General features: G+C 53.2%; 1 protein-coding gene across 1 annotated transcript in view; it reads right to left on the bottom strand.

Moving 5' to 3' along the window:
• Nucleotides 1-7,639: 7,639 nt before the first annotated feature.
• Nucleotides 7,640-22,340, bottom strand: part of LHX2 (LIM homeobox 2) — a 21,001-nt gene continuing 6,300 nt past the window's right edge. Inside the window, exons 4-5 of the mRNA XM_040631861.1 lie at nucleotides 17,332-17,537; nucleotides 7,640-8,331 (exon numbers count right to left, since the gene is read on the bottom strand). Coding sequence (XP_040487795.1) covers nucleotides 8,044-8,331; nucleotides 17,332-17,537 — 494 coding nt within the window. The 3' untranslated portion in view covers nucleotides 7,640-8,043. The remainder of the gene's footprint in view (nucleotides 8,332-17,331; nucleotides 17,538-22,340) is intronic.

Below are 22,340 nucleotides of genomic sequence, written 5' to 3'. Positions count from 1 at the left end.
GGGGGGGGGGGAGACCTACTGTGTGCCAGTCTCTGTGCTGTGTGCTGCCGTGCTGTCCCAGCTCCTAGACCTGACATACGTTAGGAACTCAAATTATCCCTTCCGTTTTGGAACTGAGGAAAGTGTCCAGAGCCCGGAATAGATCTCGGGTCTCTGACTCCTTTCCCCGAAGTTTCTTTAGTTTCTTTAGCCCCCCAACGTGGGCCAGGAAGAAGGGTGGGAAACTATGCCGCGGTGCACCGCTAGGGGGCGCCCTCCGCCCGGGCCCTACGGGGGCTCCGTCGCCTTGCGCTCGGCGTCCCTCTTGTCGCGGGACCGGGGCCTCTCCCCTGGGAGCTTCCCTAGGTCCCGGCGGGCGCCCCCGCAGGATGTCTCGGCTCCCCACCCCGCCGGATCCGACCTCGGCTCCGGCTTCCGCCCCCTCCCCGGCCCCCAGGGACCATCTCCGACAGCTCCAGGCCCGCAGCCACCCCCTCTGCCCGGAACCGCCCCAAGCCACCCCCAGCCCAGGCTCTGAGAACCCCGGAGGCCATCCCCAGGGGAGCCGCCTGCCTCGCCTCTTCTCCTGGCGCAGAGACTCTAGGTGCCTGCAGTGAGAGCCGGCACTGACTAACAGCCAAGGCTCGCACCAACAGGGCACCCCTCCCTGCCGGCCCCTCCGCTCAGCGCTGGGGCTGCGTGAGTTCTGCCACTCAGGCTTCACGAAACTCCGTGAAGCGGGTGTTCCCATTACCCCCGTTTTACAGATTCAAAATGCTAGAAGCTCCGAGGGTAAGTCCTTTGCCCAGGATCTTAGGATCATTAAATGGCAGAACAGGGGTCTAGGGCCAAAGCGCTAAGGATTAGACCCTCAACCACAGTGATTGCCTATACTGACATTCGCTCCAGGATTTAGAAAATATTTGTTAAGGACCCACCGCCTACCTGCCAGGCATTGTCTGGGTGTACCCTGAAGACAGAGACACTGAGTCACGGAGCTTACAGTAGCAGGAAAAACAGTAAAATCGTCCCAGAATATGCACGGACGGTTCATCACGAATTGGCTCGCTTAGTACAGATGTGTGACGAGGACATCTGTGCTGGTCCTTGGCAGGAACAAGACAGCCCAGTGGCCCTGCTGCCGGGTGGAGGTGAGGGCACTTGTGGGGATGCAGGGACCATTCCAGACCTGGGTGGTGAGAGGGGTAGAGTTCCAGCAGCGGCAGGAAGGGAGAAGGCTCACTCAGGGAAGTCTCCAGAAAGGATGGGCATTTGAGCAGGAGTTTTTGAGGGGTTGGACCCCCAGGCAGAGAGGGGCCCACCCAGCGTGTAAAGCTTAGATGAGTTTGGGGCACTTGACTGGCTTTAAGCCCAGAGATAGGTGGGTAGGGACAAGCTTGGGACCCAGTCTCAAACACCAGCTTAAGGACCAACTTGCTCAGGAGGGATGGGAGACTCAAAGAAGAGAAGCAATGGGTTAATGCCCCAGGGCCTGTTCATGCCTTTCCCCTGTGGCTTGGAGCCCCCAAAGGGAAGAACCGGCCAGACTTTGATGTCTTCAGTCATCAAAAATTCAACAAGCTCCAACCCCAAATCCCTAATCATTTCCCCCCATCCTCTTCCCGGTGACTTTTCCCATTACAGTGAAGGGCCCCACCGTCTACCCAGTTGTGACTCTGCCTCTGCTTCCCACCCCCCATAGCCAGTCTGCCTCCTTTGCCTGTACCCTGTCAGGTGCCCCAACATCTGACTGACCTCAAGAGCCCCCTCTCATCCATAGTTGTCCCCTTCTGCCTGGATTCATCATTCCCAGCTCCCTGGTGCTCTTGGAGTGAATACCCAAGCCCACTGCCCGGAAAACCTGTGGCTGTGTCTTCAGCCCTGCCTCCCACCATTCTGGCCCTTGCTCTGAGAGTCCCAGCCACACTGGAGGGGCAGACCTTTTAATGCCTTGGACCAACTTGGCTCAGGGCCTTTGCACACACTGTTACTCCTTTTTCTCCACCTTCCCATCCCACTTGCTGAGTTAATTGCCACTCACTTCCCTGATTTCTCAGTGATACCTTTCTCCAGGAAGCTGTCCTTTCCCTCACCCGTGTATGTGCTGACATGGTCCCACATATGCCTTCTCACAGACATCATTAGGAAGTTACTTTTGAGGCTGTTTGATATTTGTATCCCCCACTAGTCTCTGAGTTCCGGGGGGGCAGGGACCGTCTTACTCACTGGCATCCCCAGTGACCAACACAGGGCCTGGCACTCAGTAAGGGTCCTTATGCAGGATAAACCCAGCTCTGCTGCTTCCTGGCTGGGTACCCTTGGCCAAGTCCCTTCCCCTCTGTGAGCTTACCCTGCTCTTCCCTAAAATGAAGGGGTCAGATGGGCAGTCCCCGACTCAGGCTGCCTATCGGAATCCCTAAGGAACTTTTCCAAACCCCACAGGTGACCCTCCTCCTCCTCATCACTGGATTGGGAGTGGCCAGCGGGTGGAGGTACAGATGTAATAAGAATCAGTGAATGTTGATAATGATAGAAAGTGGACAATGAGGACACAGGGTTCGTTAGACTCTTCTGTTTATTTTGAGTATGTTTGAAATTTTTCATAATAAAAAGCTGTTTATAAGATAGATACACCAGCCAGGGCTCCTCCCCAGTGAGTGGTGGAGAGCCAGGAAGGGTATTTGGGGAAAGCCGCTGGAGTGGGTCTAAAGCACAGCTCTGGCTAGAGGCTCTCTGAGGCTGCTTCCATCTCTCAAAGTTGGCAGCGATTCTCTCCTGCCCACGTGAGTGATGTTCGCTGGTGGAAAAACACCACACCCTGAGCTGTACTTCTGTCCTCTCCCGTAATCCCCCTGTGGCCCCGAACACCCCCAGGTCAGTTGCCCGATTTTCCAACTCACAAAGTCCCCCAAACCTCAATCTCTTCTAGTAGCCTCTTCTGGGCTCCCTCTGCATCTCGAACCCCCAGTCCCAGCTACTCTCCTAGCTGGTCTGCTTCTGCAAGACCCTAGGATGACCGGAATTGTCCAGGTGTCCCCAGCCACAGTGCCTGGCATGGCAGAGGAATTGATGTGTGCCAACTGGATTGGTTGAATTGCAATGAAGGTATCTCTGTGGCCCCCAAACTCTGTGATCCTGAGCAAAACACTTCTCCTTGGCTTCTTTCTCAGTGAAATGGAATGATAATCCTTGCCTCATAATGCTGTGGGAAGGACTCAGTGAGATCATGACTATAAAGGTTTGGCAAGTTGGGTGGGGCATTCACCCCCTGCAGAGACAGCCTCTCCCTCCAGGGGCGGCGGGGGGGGGGGGGGGGGGGGGGCTCCCGTAAGCCCCTGGGATTCCCTCATGTTGGGCAGTGGCCGGCTCTTGGCACATCTGTCTCCCAGACAGCCCCGGGGGCCAGAGGGAGGGGCTGTTGGCCAAATCATCTCCATGCTCCCATTGCCCAGCACTGAGCCAAAGAGAAAGGGAGGGGCAGAGCCAGGGAAAGATGGAAACGAAGGTAGGAAGGGCTTGCTGGCACTCCTAGAGTCCCCAGGAGCCAGAGGGTCCAGGGCAGCCCTCCCCGGGGCCTCAGCTGACAGATGAAGCCTGGTGGGGTCCACTCTTGCAGCAGGACCCACCCGTCACAATGGCAAACACTTCCTCTCCAGAAAGGAGGTTCTGCCAGGACTACAACCTGAGTGCAGGTGGGAAAGGGGCTGCTTCATCCTGCAGCCTAAGAAAGAAGGGGGATGTCAGAGGCAGCTCACCCACAACCCCCAGGATGAAGTTCCAGTTGGTGTTCGAGGCTGTCTGTGAGCTGCACTTCCCCCACCTGTCCAGGGGCAGCCCCACCATGAAATTACTCTCCACTCCCAGATGTGCCGTGTGCCCTCTTGCCTGGGTCCTGGCTGTTTCCTCAGCCGGGGATGCTCCCCTGCTCCCCTCTTCCACCCAGTCACCTTTGGTTTATCGGAGATCCCAGCTCAAATATGTCTCCTCCTTGGAGTCCCTCCCCACTTCTCAGGACACTTCCTCACATCACTGTGGCTCCCCTCGTATTTGGTCGAACCATGAATACAGCATTGCACACTCTCTCAGGGGTCCTGACGGTACCCCCTGTAAGCTGGATACCGTTGGCCCCATTTTACAGATGAAAACACTGGGGTTCAGAGCAGCTAAGTACCTTGTCAAAATTCTTTCAAGGCAGAGAAGACAGTGGAAGATCTACCCCAGACCTTCCCACTCGGGGGAAAAGGAGACTTGGTGGGGTGGGACCGGATGGGGGGAAAGTCATGGCCGAGACTTCAGTTCCTGCAGATTGCCTAGTGCCAGGCCTGGGTGTGGGGGTCCAAGAACCAGGAGACTCCCCACATTCACAGCATGTCGGAGCAGAGGGTCTCCGAGCTGGCGCCTTGGTCTCCTCTGCAGCAGCACGCAGGGAGGGGGGCACAATGCCCCGCAGCCAGAGGCAGCAGTGGTGAGAACACCTACTCCCTCGGTCCCGTCACAGGTGGACCGAGCTGGGCTGGCAGCCTCAGCCCCTTCCCCACCAAGCACGTACCTTCCTTTGCCCGCCTCTCCCTCAGCCTGAGACTCTATTTCTGTCTCCCTTCTCGGTCTCTGAGAGTCTCCCTTTATCAGCCTCAAAGTGCCCATCGCTCTTTTCTCCAGCTCTGGCTCTCTGCCTGGACCTCTCTCGGCCTCTGAATCTGTCGCAGGGTCTCCCTTGATCTCTGAGGCCTCTCTTCTCAATCTCTGTCCGTCTTTGTCTTGTCATCTCTCCCCTATGCTTGGACACCCTTAAGCTTGGCCCCCACCTTTGTCTGTCTCTCCACTTCTTCACTACTCTGTTGCTGTCTCTTTTTAAAAGTCTGTCTGTTGGGGCACCTGGGTGGCTCAGTCATTAAGCATCTGCCTTCGGCTCAGGGCGTGATCCTGGCGTTCTGGGATCGAGCCCCACATCGGGCTTCTCTGCTGGGAGCCTGCTTCTTCCTCTCCCACTCCCCCTGCTTGTGTTCCCTCTCTCACTGGCTGTCTCTCTCTCTGTCAAATAAATAAATAAAATCTTAAAAAAAAAAAAAGTCTGTCTGTTTTGATCCGTTTGTCTCTCTGCCTCCTGCCCCCTGCATCTTTGTCCCTGTCCCTTTCTGTCTCTGTGTCCCACTCTCTCTCTGTCTCCCAGACCTGGTACTATCTCTGCCACGCTCCCTGTCTCCCTGCCTCTATCACTATCTTTCTGAGTCTCTCACTCAGCGTGTGTGTCTCTCTCTGTCTCTGACTCTGGGGCAAGCCATGTCTCTTCCACAGTGCCCCCATCCCCAGCCTAACAGCAGGCCCTGCTTCTAAAGTGTAGGGGGTGGGGGACCCCCGGGCATCATTCCAGGGTCTGCTCCGTCTGGGTGGCAGTGCTGACAGGCGAGATAGGGATCGGACTTGGCTCTGTCCGGGCCTGAGCAAGGGGGCGCAACCAGGCTATGCGGGGGCGTCTGGGTGCCTGCAAATGTTTGCATGTGTGCACGTCTGGGTGTGTGTGCGGGTCTCCCTGTGTGGGGTGGTCTGGGTGTCTGTCTAGATGTACTTGTGAGTGTCTGGGCCTGTTTATGTCTGTCTGCGAGTATTTGTGTGTGTGTGTCTTTGTGTGGGGCTGTCTGGGTGGAAGCACCTTAGCCTGTGGGTCTCTCTATCCAATGGTGTCTTGACAGTGTACGTGTGTGTCTGTGGGCACGTATGTAAGTCCCTGGGAGTACCTGGCGTTGACTTTGTGTGCTTATCCCCGGGCCAGGCCCTCTGTTCCCATTCCCTCCTGCAGCCATTGGTGAGGTACGGATCCTATTACGCTAGCTGACAGGACTCGGGATCTGGAGACAGACCTGGTTCAGTGCTGGCTTCCTCACCACTAAGCTGCCTGACCTCAGGCAAGTTGGCTAATCTTGAGCAATCCTGAGTTCATTCAGCAGAAATGTATGGATCGAAAACAGATAAAACTAATCCACGGCGCTAGAAGTCAGCACTGGAGCCACCCTGGGAGGGGCTGATGGGGGGAGGCCCAAGGGAGCCTTTTGGGCGCTGTCAGTGTCCTATTATCTTGATTTGGGTGGTGTTTACATGGTTGTTGTTCATTTCAGATGTGTGCACTTTACACACCTTAGAGAAAAATAGAGAAGTTTACAAAAACTTTATTGAGCTCCTACCATTTTCCAGGCATTAAATAACAGTAACAATAGTAGTGGTTGTGAGTGTGTGTTTTTAACGTTTCGTCCAGGCTTTAAGCACTCCCAGCTCATTCCTCCCCAACCCTATCCCAACCATGATGGCACAGGGAGGCGGGGAAAAAGACCGCAGTCCTAGGCTGGATTGTTCCCCCGCCCAATCTCTCCTGGCTGTTTTCTCATCAAGGAAACTATGATTTTCCCTCCGGATTTTCAGATTGGCCGGCCACTGAGGGACATTTTGCTAGGTAACTGCTGGCATTCAATGAAGCCGGTAACACAGTGCTCTACAGCAGGATTCAGAGAAAGAAATCAGGGGTATGGGCTGCCCAGGGGACAACCACACCTGCTTGATGCATTCAGCATCCGGGCGATGCCTGGATACACGCATTCCTGCTCTCCACCTGCAATGCCCTTATGAGTCATCTGTCTGTGACTCAGTTAGACATGGTGAGCCTCCACTATGTGCCAGGCCTTCCAGTAGGCCCTTCAACACACCTTGCCTCATCCTCACTAGAACTGTCTGTAAAGGCCATTATCTTCATCTTCCAGTTCAGGAAACGGAGGCTCACAGAAAGAAAATGTCTTCCCTCAGTTCACACTGCAACAGTAGAGATTCCGACCTCATTCTGCCGGCCTCTGATCCTCTGTCCTCCCTGGATGGGTCCTTTCTGTGGGTTTCTGAAATTGCCTGAAGTCATAGTAAAGAAGCCAAATTTAGTTGCTTTTGCCCTCTTGGGAGATTATTTTTTTTTAATGCATTAGGAAAATTGGAGTTTAAGCTGCCCTTTGGTGACAGCATTCATTCCTTACAGGAGTAGGCTTTCCTCATTGCCTGACACACCCTTCCAGCCCCAGAAGAGCAGAAAATGCAGGTGTGATAAGCTTTTACCTCTATCACAAGTATTCAGNAGGACATACTTAATTTAATATTTGAAAGAACAAATTGAATGAATGAATGAATGAATGGTACTATGTTGACATACTCTCCACTTGGCACATGTCACACCATGTTAAGATTATCTCTTCTGTCCCTGCCTCCTGGATGGCAAGGAATCTCTGGATTTCGACAAGCAGCCCAAAGCCTGGCACAGAAGGGAGGGGGGCCACACATATTATAAATAAATATTACAGATAAATAAGAGAAGACCCTGGAATTTATGTCTGGGCTTCAGTAAGACCCTTAAGTCCTGTGAATTTCACACCCCACTAAACACCAGCAGCACCCACTAGTTTCAATAAGTGGTTTTATTACTGGTTAGATTTTACAAATTCTGATATTCGAACAGACTTCCACCTTAAAATTCTAAAACAACAAAGCGACCGTTGGAGGGGGTTTGATTTTTCTTTTTTTTTTTTTTTCTTTTTTCTTTTTAGGACTATTCAAAGTAACAAACTTTTTTTTTTTTTTTTTTTTTTTTTTTTTTTTTTTTTTTTTGTCTATAAATAAAAAGAGGGAAAAATTACATTTTTGCTCTGGTCATAAATATACAGAGAGAAAAAGGGGGAGAGAAAAATGAACAAGTCATCCAAAGTATGGAGATAAAACAGTATTCCTAAGGCACGTGGCAGTCTTTGAAAATACAGAAGCTCTAGCCAACTTAAATTATTTGTTGTTTTTCCTCGCTCAGTCCACAAAACTGTACAGTGACACAAATGTTGTGTTGCAGATAGATTTTCCAAGTAATTCCTCAGTCCACACCGCTGCATTAGCCGGACGCGCAATTATTTTCTTCCTCTGTTTCCAGGCGAGATCCTAAAATGTGGTTAGTTAGTTGCTCAAAGCCTCTATTTTAAAATACACTTGGAATTCAACTAAAGATAATTTCTTTTTTAAAGAAATTGTGGGGGGGGAGGGCGTGAGTCACTAGAAAAGGTTGGTGAGAGTCGTTTGTGAGGGGCTGTGAGGCTCGTGGCCCTCCAGGTTGCCAGGCACAGAAGTTAAGACGGACGTCACAGTTGGCAGAGCGGGGCTGGTCAAGTCTGTGAGGGTGGTGGGCGTGCTGGAGGGGCTGAGCGAGGCGTTGGAGAGCTCCGACGCCGGTCCCGACGGCGTCCCCGTCTGCAACGCGGCCTCTGTGGACTTGTCCACACCCGTGTTTTCCTGCCGTAAGAGGTTGCGCCTGAACTTGGCCCTAGCGTTCTGAAACCAGACCTGCGTGGGGCAAGAGAGAGAGAGAAGGGCTGGTTAGGAGAAGGGAGGCAGGATGTGGAAGCAGCAGAACATTTCCCCCCAGAGATGCTAATCTGGGTTTGGCGGAGAGGGGGATTAAAACGTTGGGCTGGCAATTTTTGCTCTTCATAAAATAAAAATTTCCTTTTGTCTAGTGGCTGGTACTGGGTTTCCCTTTCTGTTAGAAGGTTCCAGAGCTGAGCAGCACTCTCCAGTATGGTAGCCACTAGCCACAGGTGGCTACTGAGCACTTGAAATGGGACCAGCCACAAAGTGGCTCCTTTGTAGGGGAAAACACAGAAATAGATTTGAAGACTCGGTATGAAAAAAAGGTAGGATATCTCAATACTAATGTTTATGCTGGTTCCATGTTGAAAAGATAATATTTTAGATATACTGGGCTAAACAAAACAGAGCCTTAAAATGAATTCTACTGGTTTCTTTTTGTGTTTTGAATGTGGCTGCTAAAGTATTTAAAATGGAAAACCACACATGTGGCGCACGTTTCATGCACGTTTCATTTCTACTGGACAGCGCTGTTCTAGAAGATGGGCACACACCCATCATTTTTCACAACGGTTAAGAGATTCTTCTTGTCCCCTGCTCCTTGGCAGTTGCCTTTAAGCAGGCAATAGATCCCACAAGTGCTCGTTGGTACAATTTTTAAAGTGATTCCTGGTCCGTAAGTGGGAAATACCAGAGTGGTGTAAAGAACACAAAGGAAGCCGTCAATAAAGAGTTACTGTGAGGAAGAAAAAGCCAGCAGTCCTACTCCCCACCGCCATCAGGTGCAGAAGCTACTGGCTCTCCCGGACCCCCGGGGTTTTAGGGGTCAGGGTGGGGTGGGCAGAGCTGCTGGATTAAAGCCAGTCCAGGGGGGTGGTGACCTGCGGATTCCTCCACCGAATCCACCCCGCCCCCGTGTCACTGGTGAGGGAGGTGGGGTGCGTTGTGCAGTGAGACCTGAGCTTGGTATGCAAAGAACACCAAAGAGAGAGAGGAAGCGTTTACTTTCATTTTTCCTTGGGCACAGACACGCACATCCATCGACGCCCATACCTTTGCACGCAAGGCGTACGCACTCGGGAAGACATGCGCAGAAACTCATCTTCAGAGCACAACGCCCCCAACTATTGACCGCCGGTCTAACTGCACAGAGAGATCTGGCTGTGCGCAGAGGTCCTCAAAGTACTTTGAGGGAGGCCTAGGAAATCCGGTGGGTGGGTGTGGGGCAGGGGCGGGGAGGGAGTTGTATCTCCCCAAGAAAAAAAAGCCTGAAAGGCAGGGCCCCTTCACTTCCCTTTGCATGAGAAAAACACCCGCCAGAAGCCTCCCCATAAAACAAAGGGCCTTAGAGAATTCTACAGATTCTAGGGTGTCCAGTTGCATATTTCCAGATGTGCCTGCATCTGCCTGTCTTCCCAGTGTCTCAGGCATGGGTGGGAAGGGCTAACTCCTGGCCCCACCCTCCCCTGGGGACCACCCCCCCTATGGGGGCCTGTGGCATCAAACAAGCCTGATAAGATTTGGGCTCAATTAAAAAGCACATCCGCAAGAATTCTGGGGTAAGGAGAGTCTCAGACCCCGTGAAGTCAGGAAACAAAGCTGTTTCCCCGGCTCGCTGGGTCTTCCAGGAAGAAAGCGCATTTTCCCTGGCCTGCTGCCCGAAGCAAGCCCATCACCTCTTCTTGGAGGCTTGCAGATAAGTGCAGGGCTTCTCAGACCACCGTCAACATGCTCTTCTTAGGGAAGGGAGTCCTTCCCTGCCTGGCCTGCAGAACTATCTGCAGGGGTGAGGCTCTGTCCATCTGGCCCAGGGAGTGGCTGATGGCAAAAATCGATAGGGAACGTCTCCAGGGGCCCTCCGAGAGAGGAGGCGGCTTCCCCAAAGTCTCACGTCGGGTCTGACACGGAAGGCTGGAGCCTCGGTGTCACCCTTTGCTGCTGTCCTGGCCTCTGTGTGTCTCTCCAAGCAGTAGCTGGAGCAGGGAGCCCCGGGGGCGGCGCGCGGCTCCTAGGTCCAGGGCTCCAAGCCCTCGGGAAGGGCTGGAACCAGTTAGCTGCCAGCTGTTTGCTATTTCTCCTGCCGTTGCCCCTAACAGTGATTTGTAAACAATGACACCATCTTCCACAATCTGAGGCACTGGGAATCTGGGGGATGAAGATCAACAACTCAACCAAAAGCCGGGCTGCTGTGGGGTTTCGTGTTGGGTTGGTTTTCACCTTCCGCAGGGCTTCACCTGAGTTCTCTCCCAAAAGTCCCCACCCAAGGGGCTGTTGGGGCAGGGCCCCTGTCTAAGTCATCGTCATGTCCCTGGGACATGGTACAGGGACTGGCAAAGGTGAAGAATGAGGAAGGTGTGTTGACTTTGTAGTAGTAACGATAGATGCCACTTATGGACTGTCTGCGCCAGGCGCCACCACATAACATGCGGTGTCACCGATCAGCTCCAGGAGAAGCCAAGTAGGGGCTTCTATCGTTGTCCCCACTTTATATAGATTTAAAACCAGAGAGGCTCAGCGAGGTGAAGTCACTTGCCCAAGGTCACACAGGGGCCGAGCTGAGACCGGAATCCAGGAACACCTGCCATTAAAAGTCCATGCTGTCCCCACCACATGATCCTGACTGCAGCAGCGAAGAAATGAATGAATGAGTGAATAAACACAACAGTGACTAGGGTGCACTGGAAAAAGCACCCGATACAGCTTCCAGTTCTAGTTCTGCTACTGACCAGCCCAGGGACCTTGTACTGGTCCCTCCCCTCCGGGTCTGCCTCAGTTTCCCTACCCGCACACCAAGAGGGTCGGACACAGCACACCATCTCTGTGGCCTCTCGGGGTTCTGACAGGTTGAGATTCTAGGGCAAGAAGATGATATGCTCCACCCACCCATCTTCTTCAACTGACAGCCCCCTTTCTTCATCTGTGGGGAGAGCCGTAGCCTGGTACCCAGGGGATCTCCGGTAAGCCCTGGGTGGATGAAGAAGCCCACACTACCTCCGACACCACCTGGCCCTGAGGCTGTGTTTTGCCTCACAAATTCCCTTCCCTAGGATTCTTTCATCAAGGGGACCCAGAGGGCCAGTGGGAAACCCACCTTGCCTCACAAATCCCCTCCCGGGTCACTAAGGAAATCAGCCCAAACATAAAAGCTTTGTACCCAAAGATGTCTGTTCTGGCATTCTTTAAAAAGATGTATTTTGGGAGGTGCCTGGGTGGCTCAGTCGGTTGAGCATCCGACTCTTGGTTTCAGCTCAGATCATGATCTCAGGGTCTTGGGATCGAGCCTCGTGGGGGGTGCTCTGCACTCAGCAGGGAGTCTGCTGGAGATTCTCTTCCTCTCCTTCTCCTCCCCCCCCACGTGTGCACGCACACTCTCTCTCTCTAAAATAAAGAAATACATCTTTTTTAAAAATAAAAATAAAAAGATTTTATTTTTAAGTAGTCTCTACACCCAACATGGGGCTCAAACCTACAACCCTGAGATCAAGAGTCACGTGCTCTACTGACTGAGCCAGCCAGCACGCACCCCTTCCTTTTTTTTTTTTTTAAGATTTCATTTTTACATTGTGGCATTTTTAACAACATCAAACTGATGGCTGCATGCAAAGAGTCCAACCCGACAGGGCAGGTGGAAGTCCCGACACAGACACTCCAGGCATTGTGAGGCTAATGTCCGGTGATGAATGTGATGTGAGGAAAAGAGAATAAAAAGAACATGTCCTGGGGCACCCGGCTGGCTCAGTCGGTGGAGTGCGTGACTCTTGATCTCGGGGCTGTGGATTGAAGCCCCACGTTGGGTGTAGAGATCACTTAAAAATAAAATCTTAAAAAAAAAAAAGAATATGTCCTCTGAATACAGCAACTTCATAAAGTCGTAACAACCAAATATTATTCACTAAGTTCCAGGCATGGTCTGAGGAAGGTTCTAGGCATCTTGTACATAGTAACTCATTAGCGCCTTACAAGGTAAGCACTAACGTTATTGCCATTTGTAACTATTTGTTGCACATCTGTCTTCCTTCTGGATCCTAGCTCCAGCGGGTCCCACTCACTGTCTGGGTCACGCCCCACCCAGAATAAGGCAGATGAGTGTATCTGTTGAATAAATGAGTGAACAGAGGAAAGCTAGCATTCTCAGTTCCTGTGTGCTCACACAAGTTAGTGACAACTAACCAGTCATCTGGAGAATGTTTGTAAACTGCTGGTGGTTAAAATGTATTTTCTTTCCAAGTCACACCAGGAAACCCTAAGGAGACTTTCACCCTTCCAGATCAATCGGCTCCCCCACCCTGTCCCCAAGCCCAGGGCCTGTTCTGCCTTCCTGACCCTTCTCCAGGAAGGAAGAGAGGCACCTCGGAGGGGCATCTATGTGCCGAGGAATGGTCTCCAAGCATCTGCAAAGCCTAACGTCTTCACAGACCTCTGTTGAAGGGGCCATTCTCTCTCCCAGTCACCCTGCCCATGGGTAGAAAGTGAGCACTGTAGTGGCCATGCTGTTGCTGCTGATAATTTTGAGGACTTTTTTTTTTTTTTTTAAAGATTTTATTTATTTATTTGACAGAGAGAGACAGCCAGCGAGAGAGGGAACACAAGCAGGGGGAGTGGGAGAGGAAGAAGCAGGCTCATAGCGGAGGAGCCTGACGTGGGGCTCGATCCAACAACGCCGGGATCACGCCCTGAGCCGAAGGCAGACGCTCAACCACTGTGCCACCCAGGTGCCCCAATTTTGAGGACTTTTTATGCGCTTATGGCTCTACAACTGGATTCCTGCTCTGCCCCCGTGGCATCTATGACCCACTCCTTCTTTTCTCTCCATCTGTGCTGCTGCTTTCTATAGCTGGACCCAAGGCAGGAGGGTCCCAGTCCCTACACTGTGCTATACGGGAAAGAGCTGTGGAAGCAGACAGATCTGGGCTTGACTCCTGGCTTCATCATTTACTAGCCGTGGGACTGAGGGCAAGGGTCCTAGTCTCCCTGAACCTCAGTTTCTTCATCTGTAAAATAAAGATAATTAAATTTTTTTAATGAGTGCAAGAGAGGTCGGTTGACTGAACCCTACTGTGTAAATGTGTGTGAAGTTCATGTGCATTGAGCCCCGAATCTATACTTTATAAATTACACTTGAAGTCATCTCCTTGCAAACACCTAATGAATATTATGATCGTCCCCATGTTACAGTTGAGGCCCCTGGGGCTCAGAGAGGTTAAGTCACTTGCTCACTATTGCTCAGAGAGTAAGTGGGAGAGCTGAGCGTGGACCTCACATCAGCTGACTCCAAATTCCGGCAGGGTTACTGCAGCACAGGCCTACCATATTGGTCCATACTTATGCATAGCAGATTCAGGAACAGCCCAGAACGCCCTCCCTGCACTGCCCCCACCCCCATCACCTTTGGGATCACAGCCTCAACCTCAACCGGCCCCTGCATATAGACCCTCTCTGAAGGGTTGAGTGGACCACAACCTGCAGGGGGCACCCAAGGCCTAGTGCCACTGAGCTGGTGTAGACAAGTGATGGGGAACCATTTCCTGGGTACCTACTGTATACCAGGCAGGACTGTGCTGGAGGCTTCCTCCAGTCATTGTCTCAATGCTCAGGAATTCTCAAAATGCAAACTAGCATTATGTTTGTTCCACAGATAAGGAATAAGGCTCAAAGAGATGGTAAGTGCCCAAATCGCACTACTGGTAAGTCCAAAGGACCTGAACCAGTCTGTTACCTTCCAAAGCCCCACCACCACCTGCCTGGCCCCAAACGACTCCCATCCCACCTCCCCGAGCTGGTCCATCAGTGGTCAGAACCCCTGGGAGAGAGTCCCACCCCCCCAGTGCCTGGCTCCTGTAACCTCCAGAAAATCACTTCATCTTACTAATTCTTAAGTTTCTCATCTGTAAAATGGGCAGGAAAATATTAAGGTAAGGCAGGTGAGTGGCTGGAAAAATAATGCTTTGCAAACTGCTGTATAATCATGAGCGGTTGTGCTGTTAGGGGATATTAAGAAGCAGTGCGTGAGATTTGGAGGTCTGAGAAGAGGGAGAACAGTGGTTCTGTGTGCCTTATGGGTATGACCACCGCCACCCCCAACAACATACAGGCTCTCCACGATACACTCGGAGGCAGTCACTGCTGGGGTGGCTTAGTGGAGAAAGAGCCACGTCCATTGGCCAGAGACAGGCTTGGGTTTGGATCCAGCTCTGCTACTTACTAGCAAAGTGTGACTTGGGACGAGTGGAAATCATTTGGGCCTCAATGTTCTCATCCGTACAGCACGGGGGAGGTTATCATGATGCCTGACAGTGAGAACTCAGTGAGCAAACATGTTTCACAGGCCTTTCAAAGTGCCTGGCACACAGTAGTGCACCCCAACATTTACTGATTAGGAGACACTACAACTGTCAGGGCTTTTCTGCCTCAACTAGTTCCTTGCCTCTGGCTTTTCTGAGTCCCCATGGTGGAGGGGGCACACAGGCGTGAGCAGGCCTGGCTCAGGATTCTAGGGGAGGAAGGCGCAGGGCAAGCATTCACCCAGGTCCCTCAGGTGAACCTTTCCTTACACGAAGAACAGTCAGTTCTTCTTCTGGTCTCCCACAGAAGCCCCCTCTCCCAACTGATCACACTACAGGGAAACTGAATGTAGGTCTGTTTCTACAGTTAAGAGGGTGAATTTCTTCAGAGCTAGGACTGTGGTTCATTCATCTCTGTGTCCCCAGGGCCTGGTGCCAATAGATATTTGGTCAGATGAAAGAATGAGAGACAACTAAACTGGAAACCTGATTTGTTCCTAAATCAGAGAACCAAGCCTCCTGCCTCCAAGGCCAACAGTGAGGCTCTCATCCAGATTGGGACTCAGCTATGAGGCTTTACTTGTTATCATTTAACCGCGTAACAGGGACCGGTAAATAATGTGCCCATTTTACAGGTGAGAAAGCTGTGGCTCAGAGAGGATAACTGATCTGTTCAGGAGCCACAGCCTGGGAGTAGAGGGACAGAACCGAACCCAGGTCCTCCTGAGCTGAGCTCTGCTTCACTCCAAGTCCCTGCTCCTGCCCTGGCCTGCTCCCAGGGGTTGGTTCACTGAATGGCCCTCACCAGCTTGCCCTAAGGGGTTCTAAATACGGGAAGGGACAAAGTATCCTACTACCCAGAGAAGAGGCGGATGACCAAATTCGCTCAGAGCGGAGGAACAGCAGGGGTGCCAAGGAGGGTCCCGAGACCTAACCTAAGAAGGTAAAGTCTGAGGGAAACGGACAAAGGGGATCCGTGACCCCTTTGGGCGCAGCAGTGTCCTCCCCCCCTTCTCAAGCCCAGGACAAAGGGACCCGCAGGCCAAAGGGACCCAAACGGGAGGGGCGGGGCCCACGCGGAGCAGGGGGCGGGCCCAGAGCGGCGCATCAGGGTCCCATTGGCCAGCCCTCGCCTCCTCCGGCTATGTCACTGAGCCCGCCCGAGACCAAGCTGCCCCAGAACCCTACGCGTTGTGCAGGGGTGCAGGCAGCAGGGCCAACCCGGCTTCGGGCCAGGAACTCCCGGATCACCGGGGACCTACCGATCAGCGCCGGAGTCACAGTCCCATCCCGCCACCGCCATCACACCCAAAATGCTCTCCCCCCCACACACACTCGCAGGAAATCTAGGGCGGTTGCGCAGGTCTTGGTATGCGTCATCGTCACCCTCACCCCCTCATTGTCCCGGTCCCCCAGCCCTCAATCCCCAGTGACCTGGGGCTGGAGGGTAAATCAGACCGGCCTGGACTCGAATCCCAGCACCTCCCCTCCTGCCGTGTGACCTCGTTCAGATCTTCGTCTCTTGATTTTCTTACCCCAAAATGTGCTTTGCTATCCCTATGACCACATGTTCTAAGGAATAAACTGGTTAAACTGTTCTATAGAAGAAGATATTCTCCCCCCACCTTATGGCTGTACAGATAGGAAAACTGAAGTCCAGTGACCAGAATAATCATTCATACTAGTTAACACCAGTTCGTTTATTAATCTGGTTAATGTTATTCTTAGCGACCATCCACTGCACAGTTAAGGGTCAGCTACTGTGGTGGACCCTTATATTATCCCAATGGCTCCTCCAATAAGCCTGCAGTGTAATCTCTGGTGTCTCTTTTACATATGGGCAAACTGGGACTCAGAGGAGTGAAATGACTTGCCCAGGACCACGAAATGAGTAAGAGGAGGACCTGAAGATCTGAAAAGTGGTGGCCCAAATCTCTGCCACGAATTCGGGTCATGCAGGAGCCTGGGACTCCCCAAACTGGGTTTCTTAACATCTTTGGGGTATGGACAGACCCTTCAAAAATCTGGCGAAAGCTCTGGAGCCTCTCTGTGCAGAAAGCACCCTAACCAGTGCAGTTCTGCTGGGTTTCAGAGGTGCCCATCTGCTTCCAGCTCCCCTCAGGCAGATGAGCCTCAGGGGATCAGCCCGCATCCCCCCTCCAAAAACTTGCTTCTGGGAGAGTCTAAGAAATAACAAAGAGACAGAAGAAAAATCTAGAGAGAGAAAGAGGAACTAGAGAGGACGAGTGAGGAGCAAGAAGCAAAAGGAGCAAACAGCTCATGCAAATGTCCTGGCCCGGGCATCCTGAGATGTTCTGGATTTATCCAAAATGCTTGAAACTTTCACTACACGAACACTTTGAGTGTCACGTAAGTAATAAAGAGCAACGAGGAACTGTTTATAAAACAGAAAAGAGGCTAGGAGTGGAGACAAAGGGGGCAGAGGGACACACATACACAAAATAGAAAAGTTGAGAGACAAACATTGAAAGAGAAGCGGTAAAGTGAGGGGGGGACCCACAACGCTGAAACGCAGCTAGAGACTGAAAAGATGGAGAAAGAGCACAGAATGACAAAGAGAAGGGCAGACAGGGGGTGGAAGGTCCTTCCGAGGTCCACGGCAGTTGTGGGGTTCTGCTCCAGGCCCTGGAGGCCCCCGGTGCCCCCCCCCAGCCCCTGCCCCGGCCCAGCTGACCTGGAGGACCCGCTTGGTGAGGCCCGTCTTTTGCGCGAGCTGCTTCAAGTCCTTGGCGTCGGGGTTGTGGTTAATGGCAAAGTAAGACTTCATGGTCCGAAGCTGGTGGTGCTTGAAGGAGGTGCGCATGCGCTTTGTTTTCTGGCTGCTCGGGTAGGGCTGGTCGCGGTCCAGGTGCTCCGCGTCGTTCTCGTTGCAGCTCAGCGCTGGGGAGGGGACACGCAGAGGCGGCAGGTGAACCTCCTGACCTGCCCCCCTACACTGCCTAGTCCACCCCTGCCCTACCTGCCACCAAAAGTTTCTAGCTTCAGGACCAAGCCACATGCTTGGTCTCACCACGCTGAGATGAAAATATTATCCCCATTTTGTAGATTTATAGGAGAATTTGAGGCTCACAGAGAGCCACGTGCCCAGGGTCTCTCAGCTAGTAAATGCCGGATTCAAACCCAGCTCTAAGAGAGTCCAAAAACCATTCTGAGCCATCCTGTTAGAGTAAGAACAACCACAGCTACAACTTGTTGATGGCTTAAGGACTCCAGGCGATGAGCTTAAAGGCCTTACATACTTTCATTGAGTCCTTAAAACAACCCTATGAGTCTGGCATTTCCTCCTTTTTACAGATGTTGAAACTGAGGCTCAGAAAGGGAAGTCACTTGACTGAGGACGGAGCAGTGCACAGGGCTCCAGGGCCCGCGCTCCTCCTGTTTCCCCTTGCACTCCCTAAGGAGGGAGGCTGTTCCCAGTCTCTCCCCCCACCCAAGCCTGGGGCGGGCACCTGAAAGTTGATGACTGACCTCTCTCCACTCACTTTGCTTTCACCTTCATCGGCTCCCCAGCCCCAAAGTTCTGGCTGACCCTGGGCCATGGGCAGTGGGCCAAGGTGGGAAACTGTATTTTGTAGTTTATTTTCTCCCCCTGCCCCGGGAAGCCCTTGCTTCCCAGTTATACAGACTGGCTGAAGGAGACAGAGAGGCGAAGCGATCTCTAGAAATCTCACAGAGTGGCAGAATTCTAGCCGAAAGAGAAGGAAGTTGGAGGAAGAAATTAACATGTATCTGACACCCAGGGTATGCTTTTGGCTTTACACGCATCATGGGGCCTTCACTGCTGCTCCAAGAGGTGGCTACTGCTACTCATCTCATTTGTGAGATGAGGAAACGAATGCTAAGGGAAATGAGGCCATGTGTACGTAGCCTCACCACTGGTAAGGGCTGAGCCTGGATTCAGCACTGCAGTCCTTGCCGGGTTCCTTCCACTACGCCACAAAAGCAGGTAAAGATGAGCATGACTCTTTGGGGAGCCAGTCCCCATCCAGAAGGGGCCCAGCTGGGCCCTGGCTGCCAATGCCTGGAAGGCAATGGGGGTGAGGAACAGGGGCGGAAACCTAAGGTCTCAGAAAGTTACTTGGCAACCTGGTGCCTGGTGGGGACAGGAACAACTCCTCTCCAAGATTCCTTCATCACATCCCGAGCCATCCTACATGTAAGGTCTTACTTTGGGGGAAACCTCATAGGAGATTAATTCAGTCCCTCTAAAGCGGACAACTGGGAACGTGTCTTGTGCCCCATCATATGCCCATAATAAAACTGCCAAGTTTAGCAAATAAAAATGCAGGTTGTCCAGTTAAATCTGAATTTCAGATGAACAACGAAAAATTTCTTAGTATAAGTATGCCTCTAATTTTGCATGGGACATACCTATGCTGAAAACTGATTTGTTGTTTACCTAAGATTCAAATATTGCGGTGGATATGCTTACACTAAAAAATTATTTGTTGTTTATTTAAAATTCAAATATTGCATTGGGTACACTTACGCTAGATATTTATTTGTTGTTTACTTGTAATTCAAATTTAACTGGGCATCCTGCATTTTATCTGGCAAAACCACTTCAGAAGTACTCCTGATTTCCTGGTGACCTACTCCACCCACTGCTTAGGTGGGAAGCAGTCCCTTACAGAAAGAATTTGCAAGATGCTGGTCTTGTCACTAACCTCGAAACTGTCAGCAAGTGGCTGCTAAGGGTCCCTTTGCACATGCACCCAGGCACCCAAGTCCCCCACCAGGGCTGTACTCCCACAGAAAGCACTCAGAGTGAAGAACGGGGTCCAGCAATGTAAAAGGGATCAGAAAATGACTCCAAACGGAATCCATGGAAACTGCCCTGCCCCCACTGCAGGGAGCGACCCTCATCTTGCCCCCGTCCCCAGCTCCACGGGGGTGGGGCAGGCCTCCCCACAGGGGATCTCTGGGCCCATCCCTCTGCCCAGTCCCTGCCTGGGCCTTGCTACTGTTAATGAGCTCCGTGGGGACCCCGGCGCCCCACGCACCCAAGGGACGTGCCCCAAGTGCGGCCTAGATCTAGGGGGGAGGTGGTTTGGGGGAGGGAGAGAGAAAGGGCACAGAAAGGGGAGAAAGAGATGGACGTAGAAAGAGAGAAGGGAGAGAGGGTAAAGAAGAGGGGGTAGGGAGGCAAGATGGACAGAGCCAGGAAAAAAGAGGGGCGAGACAGAGGAAAGGGAAGCAGCGGAGATGTGGAGAACGGGTGAGAGAGAGCTACAAAGACAGAAAGAAATCAGGAGAGACACAGAGAGAGCCTGAGGGGACAGCGAGGCCTGGAAAAAGAGGGGACTGTATGGTGGGGGGTCCAGGTTAAGGAACTGAATCCCGGGTCTCCTGCGGGAAAGCCTATTCCGAAGCCGTTACTGGCTGGGGAGTGGCGAAACGGGGAGAGAGGGGAAAGGAAGGGCGGACTCAAAAGGAGCTGGCCCAAGATTGGGAGGCCGAGTAGGCCAGCGGCCGGGGCGGGGGGCTGCGCCGGGGAAGTGAGGGCGGCCTGGAAGCGGCCGTTGGGCCCAGATTTGTCCGGTACCCCAGGCGCCCTCACTCCCGCCCCCCACGCCCCGGCCGGGTCGAGATTCCCCAAGATCGGATCCGGGGAGGAGCGAGGGGCCGAGGGGAGGGGGAGGACCGGGCTTTCTCTCTCCCTTTTTTTTTTTTTTTCCTCTCAATTAGGCCGATTCAATGGAGCTAAAGAGCTCGTAAAATCATGAATAATTTACTCGTGATCTGTTATTAACCCATCGGGTTTCGAGCTCTTGTCGCTGGGACTGAACCTGTAATCAAATCTGACTTCGCCTCATTTTACTAAAGACGAGATTGTAGGTTCAATTGTCTAAATAATGGATTGGAATCAAATCAGTAATTACGCCGCCAGGCACACACACAAAAAGCTGGGGCTGGGGGAGGCCCGGGCGTCCGGCTGGTCCGCGCGGGGACTCCGCGCCGTGCGTACAACCCCGGTGCAAAGTGCGCGGCCGGCCCCTCGCGGGCTCCGAGCGCCTCGTCTGCGCCCCAGGCCGGCAGGCGGCCCCGCTCGGGGTGGGAAGCTTTCAGTTCTGCGTCTGGGACCGGGGCTGCGCTCTCGCCCCGGAGGGCAGGCTGAGAGGGCTGCCGTGGCCACCGCCCCGAAGGACTTTCCGACCCTGCGGCCCCTCCCGGCTGCCCTGCTCTCAGCGGCGGGCTGCGCGCCGGGCGCCCCATTCGCCCGAGCCCACCCGCCCTGGGAGAAGGTGCCGCCCGCCCGCCGGACTGGCCCACCGAGCCCGGGGTTTCGCAGGAGGGGCCGGGCCGGGCTGGCTGGGCCCCTGGGCGTGGGACACTCACACCCACCAGCTCTTGTGCTCACACTCAGAACCACGCACACACGCACACAGACTCTTGCTTAGACACACCACCGGCGGTCACGCCTCCACGGCCCCCTTTCCAGTCCTGGCGGCCCCACGGCCCACACTGAGGCCATTTCTCTCCTGCCAGGGCCGGGAGGGAAGGGAGGAGAACCGGAGCCAGATCTGGGGAGGCCTGGCCGGGCCCGGCGCGGCCAGGAAGGCGACCCGTTTCCCCAGCCTGGTCCCGGGAGCCCCGAATAAGCGAGCGGCACGGCCACCGCCGGCGCGCCGTGCGTGGTTTCCACCGCCAGAGCCAAGGCTGGAGACGCGCAAGCCGGCAGAGAAAAAAAGACCCGAACAGAGAAACCGAGACACGAACACACAGAAGGACAGAGAGAGACAGAGAGAAAGGGGGATCGAGAGAGTCGAAAGGAAAAAAAGGGAGAGGGACGCAGAAAAAAACGAGGAGCTGGCGTGGGAGGGGGGTGTCTTGTAGAGGTGCCAGCTCCCTTGAAACTCAGCCTCCAGCCACATCTTCCTGCTCGGTGCCGCCGGACCTCGCCAGGGAAGGCGGCAAAGCAGCAAAAAACACAGATATATTTCTGCACTCTTCTACCTTTCTATTCCCAACCCGGTTGCTAACCTGCCTACCAGAAAAGCAGGATCCCACTCACCATGCGCCCCGTGGCGGAGGCCGCCTGCTGCTAGCTACTGGGGGCCGGCCCCATTTGATAAATAGACACGGCTTTGTTTTGGGGGACCTGGCCCGGACTCGGCTTAGTCTATTTTCAGGGTGGTGAGAGATGAGGGGTAGAAGTTTTAGAGAGCTGGCATCCCCGGTAAAACCTTCAACAAATCTTTAATCTGCTGCCACGGACCTGCCTGCCGCCACGGCACCACCTACCAGACTGGGGGCTGCATTTTCCTCCCAGCTCCACATACCGAGACACCTATGTCCATCCATCTTCCAACAAGCAACTTCGTTGGAGCGAACAGGGGACCCCCCCACACCCGCTGAATTTTCTTCCCCCAGCCAGCTCCGATTTTTAAAGATCAAAATAACCCTGACTTCTTCCCCGCGGCTGCCCTCTCCCCACAGTCCTGGGGTTTTGTTTTGTTTTGTTTTCCACTTGTGCATTAGACTAAGGGGAAAAGGAGGAAGAAAACAAATATCTCCGAATCCGATTCTGCCGCAAACGAAAGAAAGAAAATAATTGCAAATAAACTCTATCTAGTTCAGAAGCCCGGGGAGTCATAAACCTTTCCCGGCCTTGCAGACGTCGGGCAGATGTTGATGGTTCAATTTGCCGGGCCCCAGAACCTCTGCAGCTGTCCTGAGCCG

The sequence above is a fragment of the Ursus maritimus genome, unplaced genomic scaffold, assembly GCF_017311325.1.
Source record: "Ursus maritimus isolate PB19 unplaced genomic scaffold, ASM1731132v1 scaffold_17, whole genome shotgun sequence".
Taxonomy (NCBI): domain Eukaryota; kingdom Metazoa; phylum Chordata; class Mammalia; order Carnivora; family Ursidae; genus Ursus; species Ursus maritimus.
This window is presented reverse-complemented; position numbering and strand designations above follow the sequence as displayed.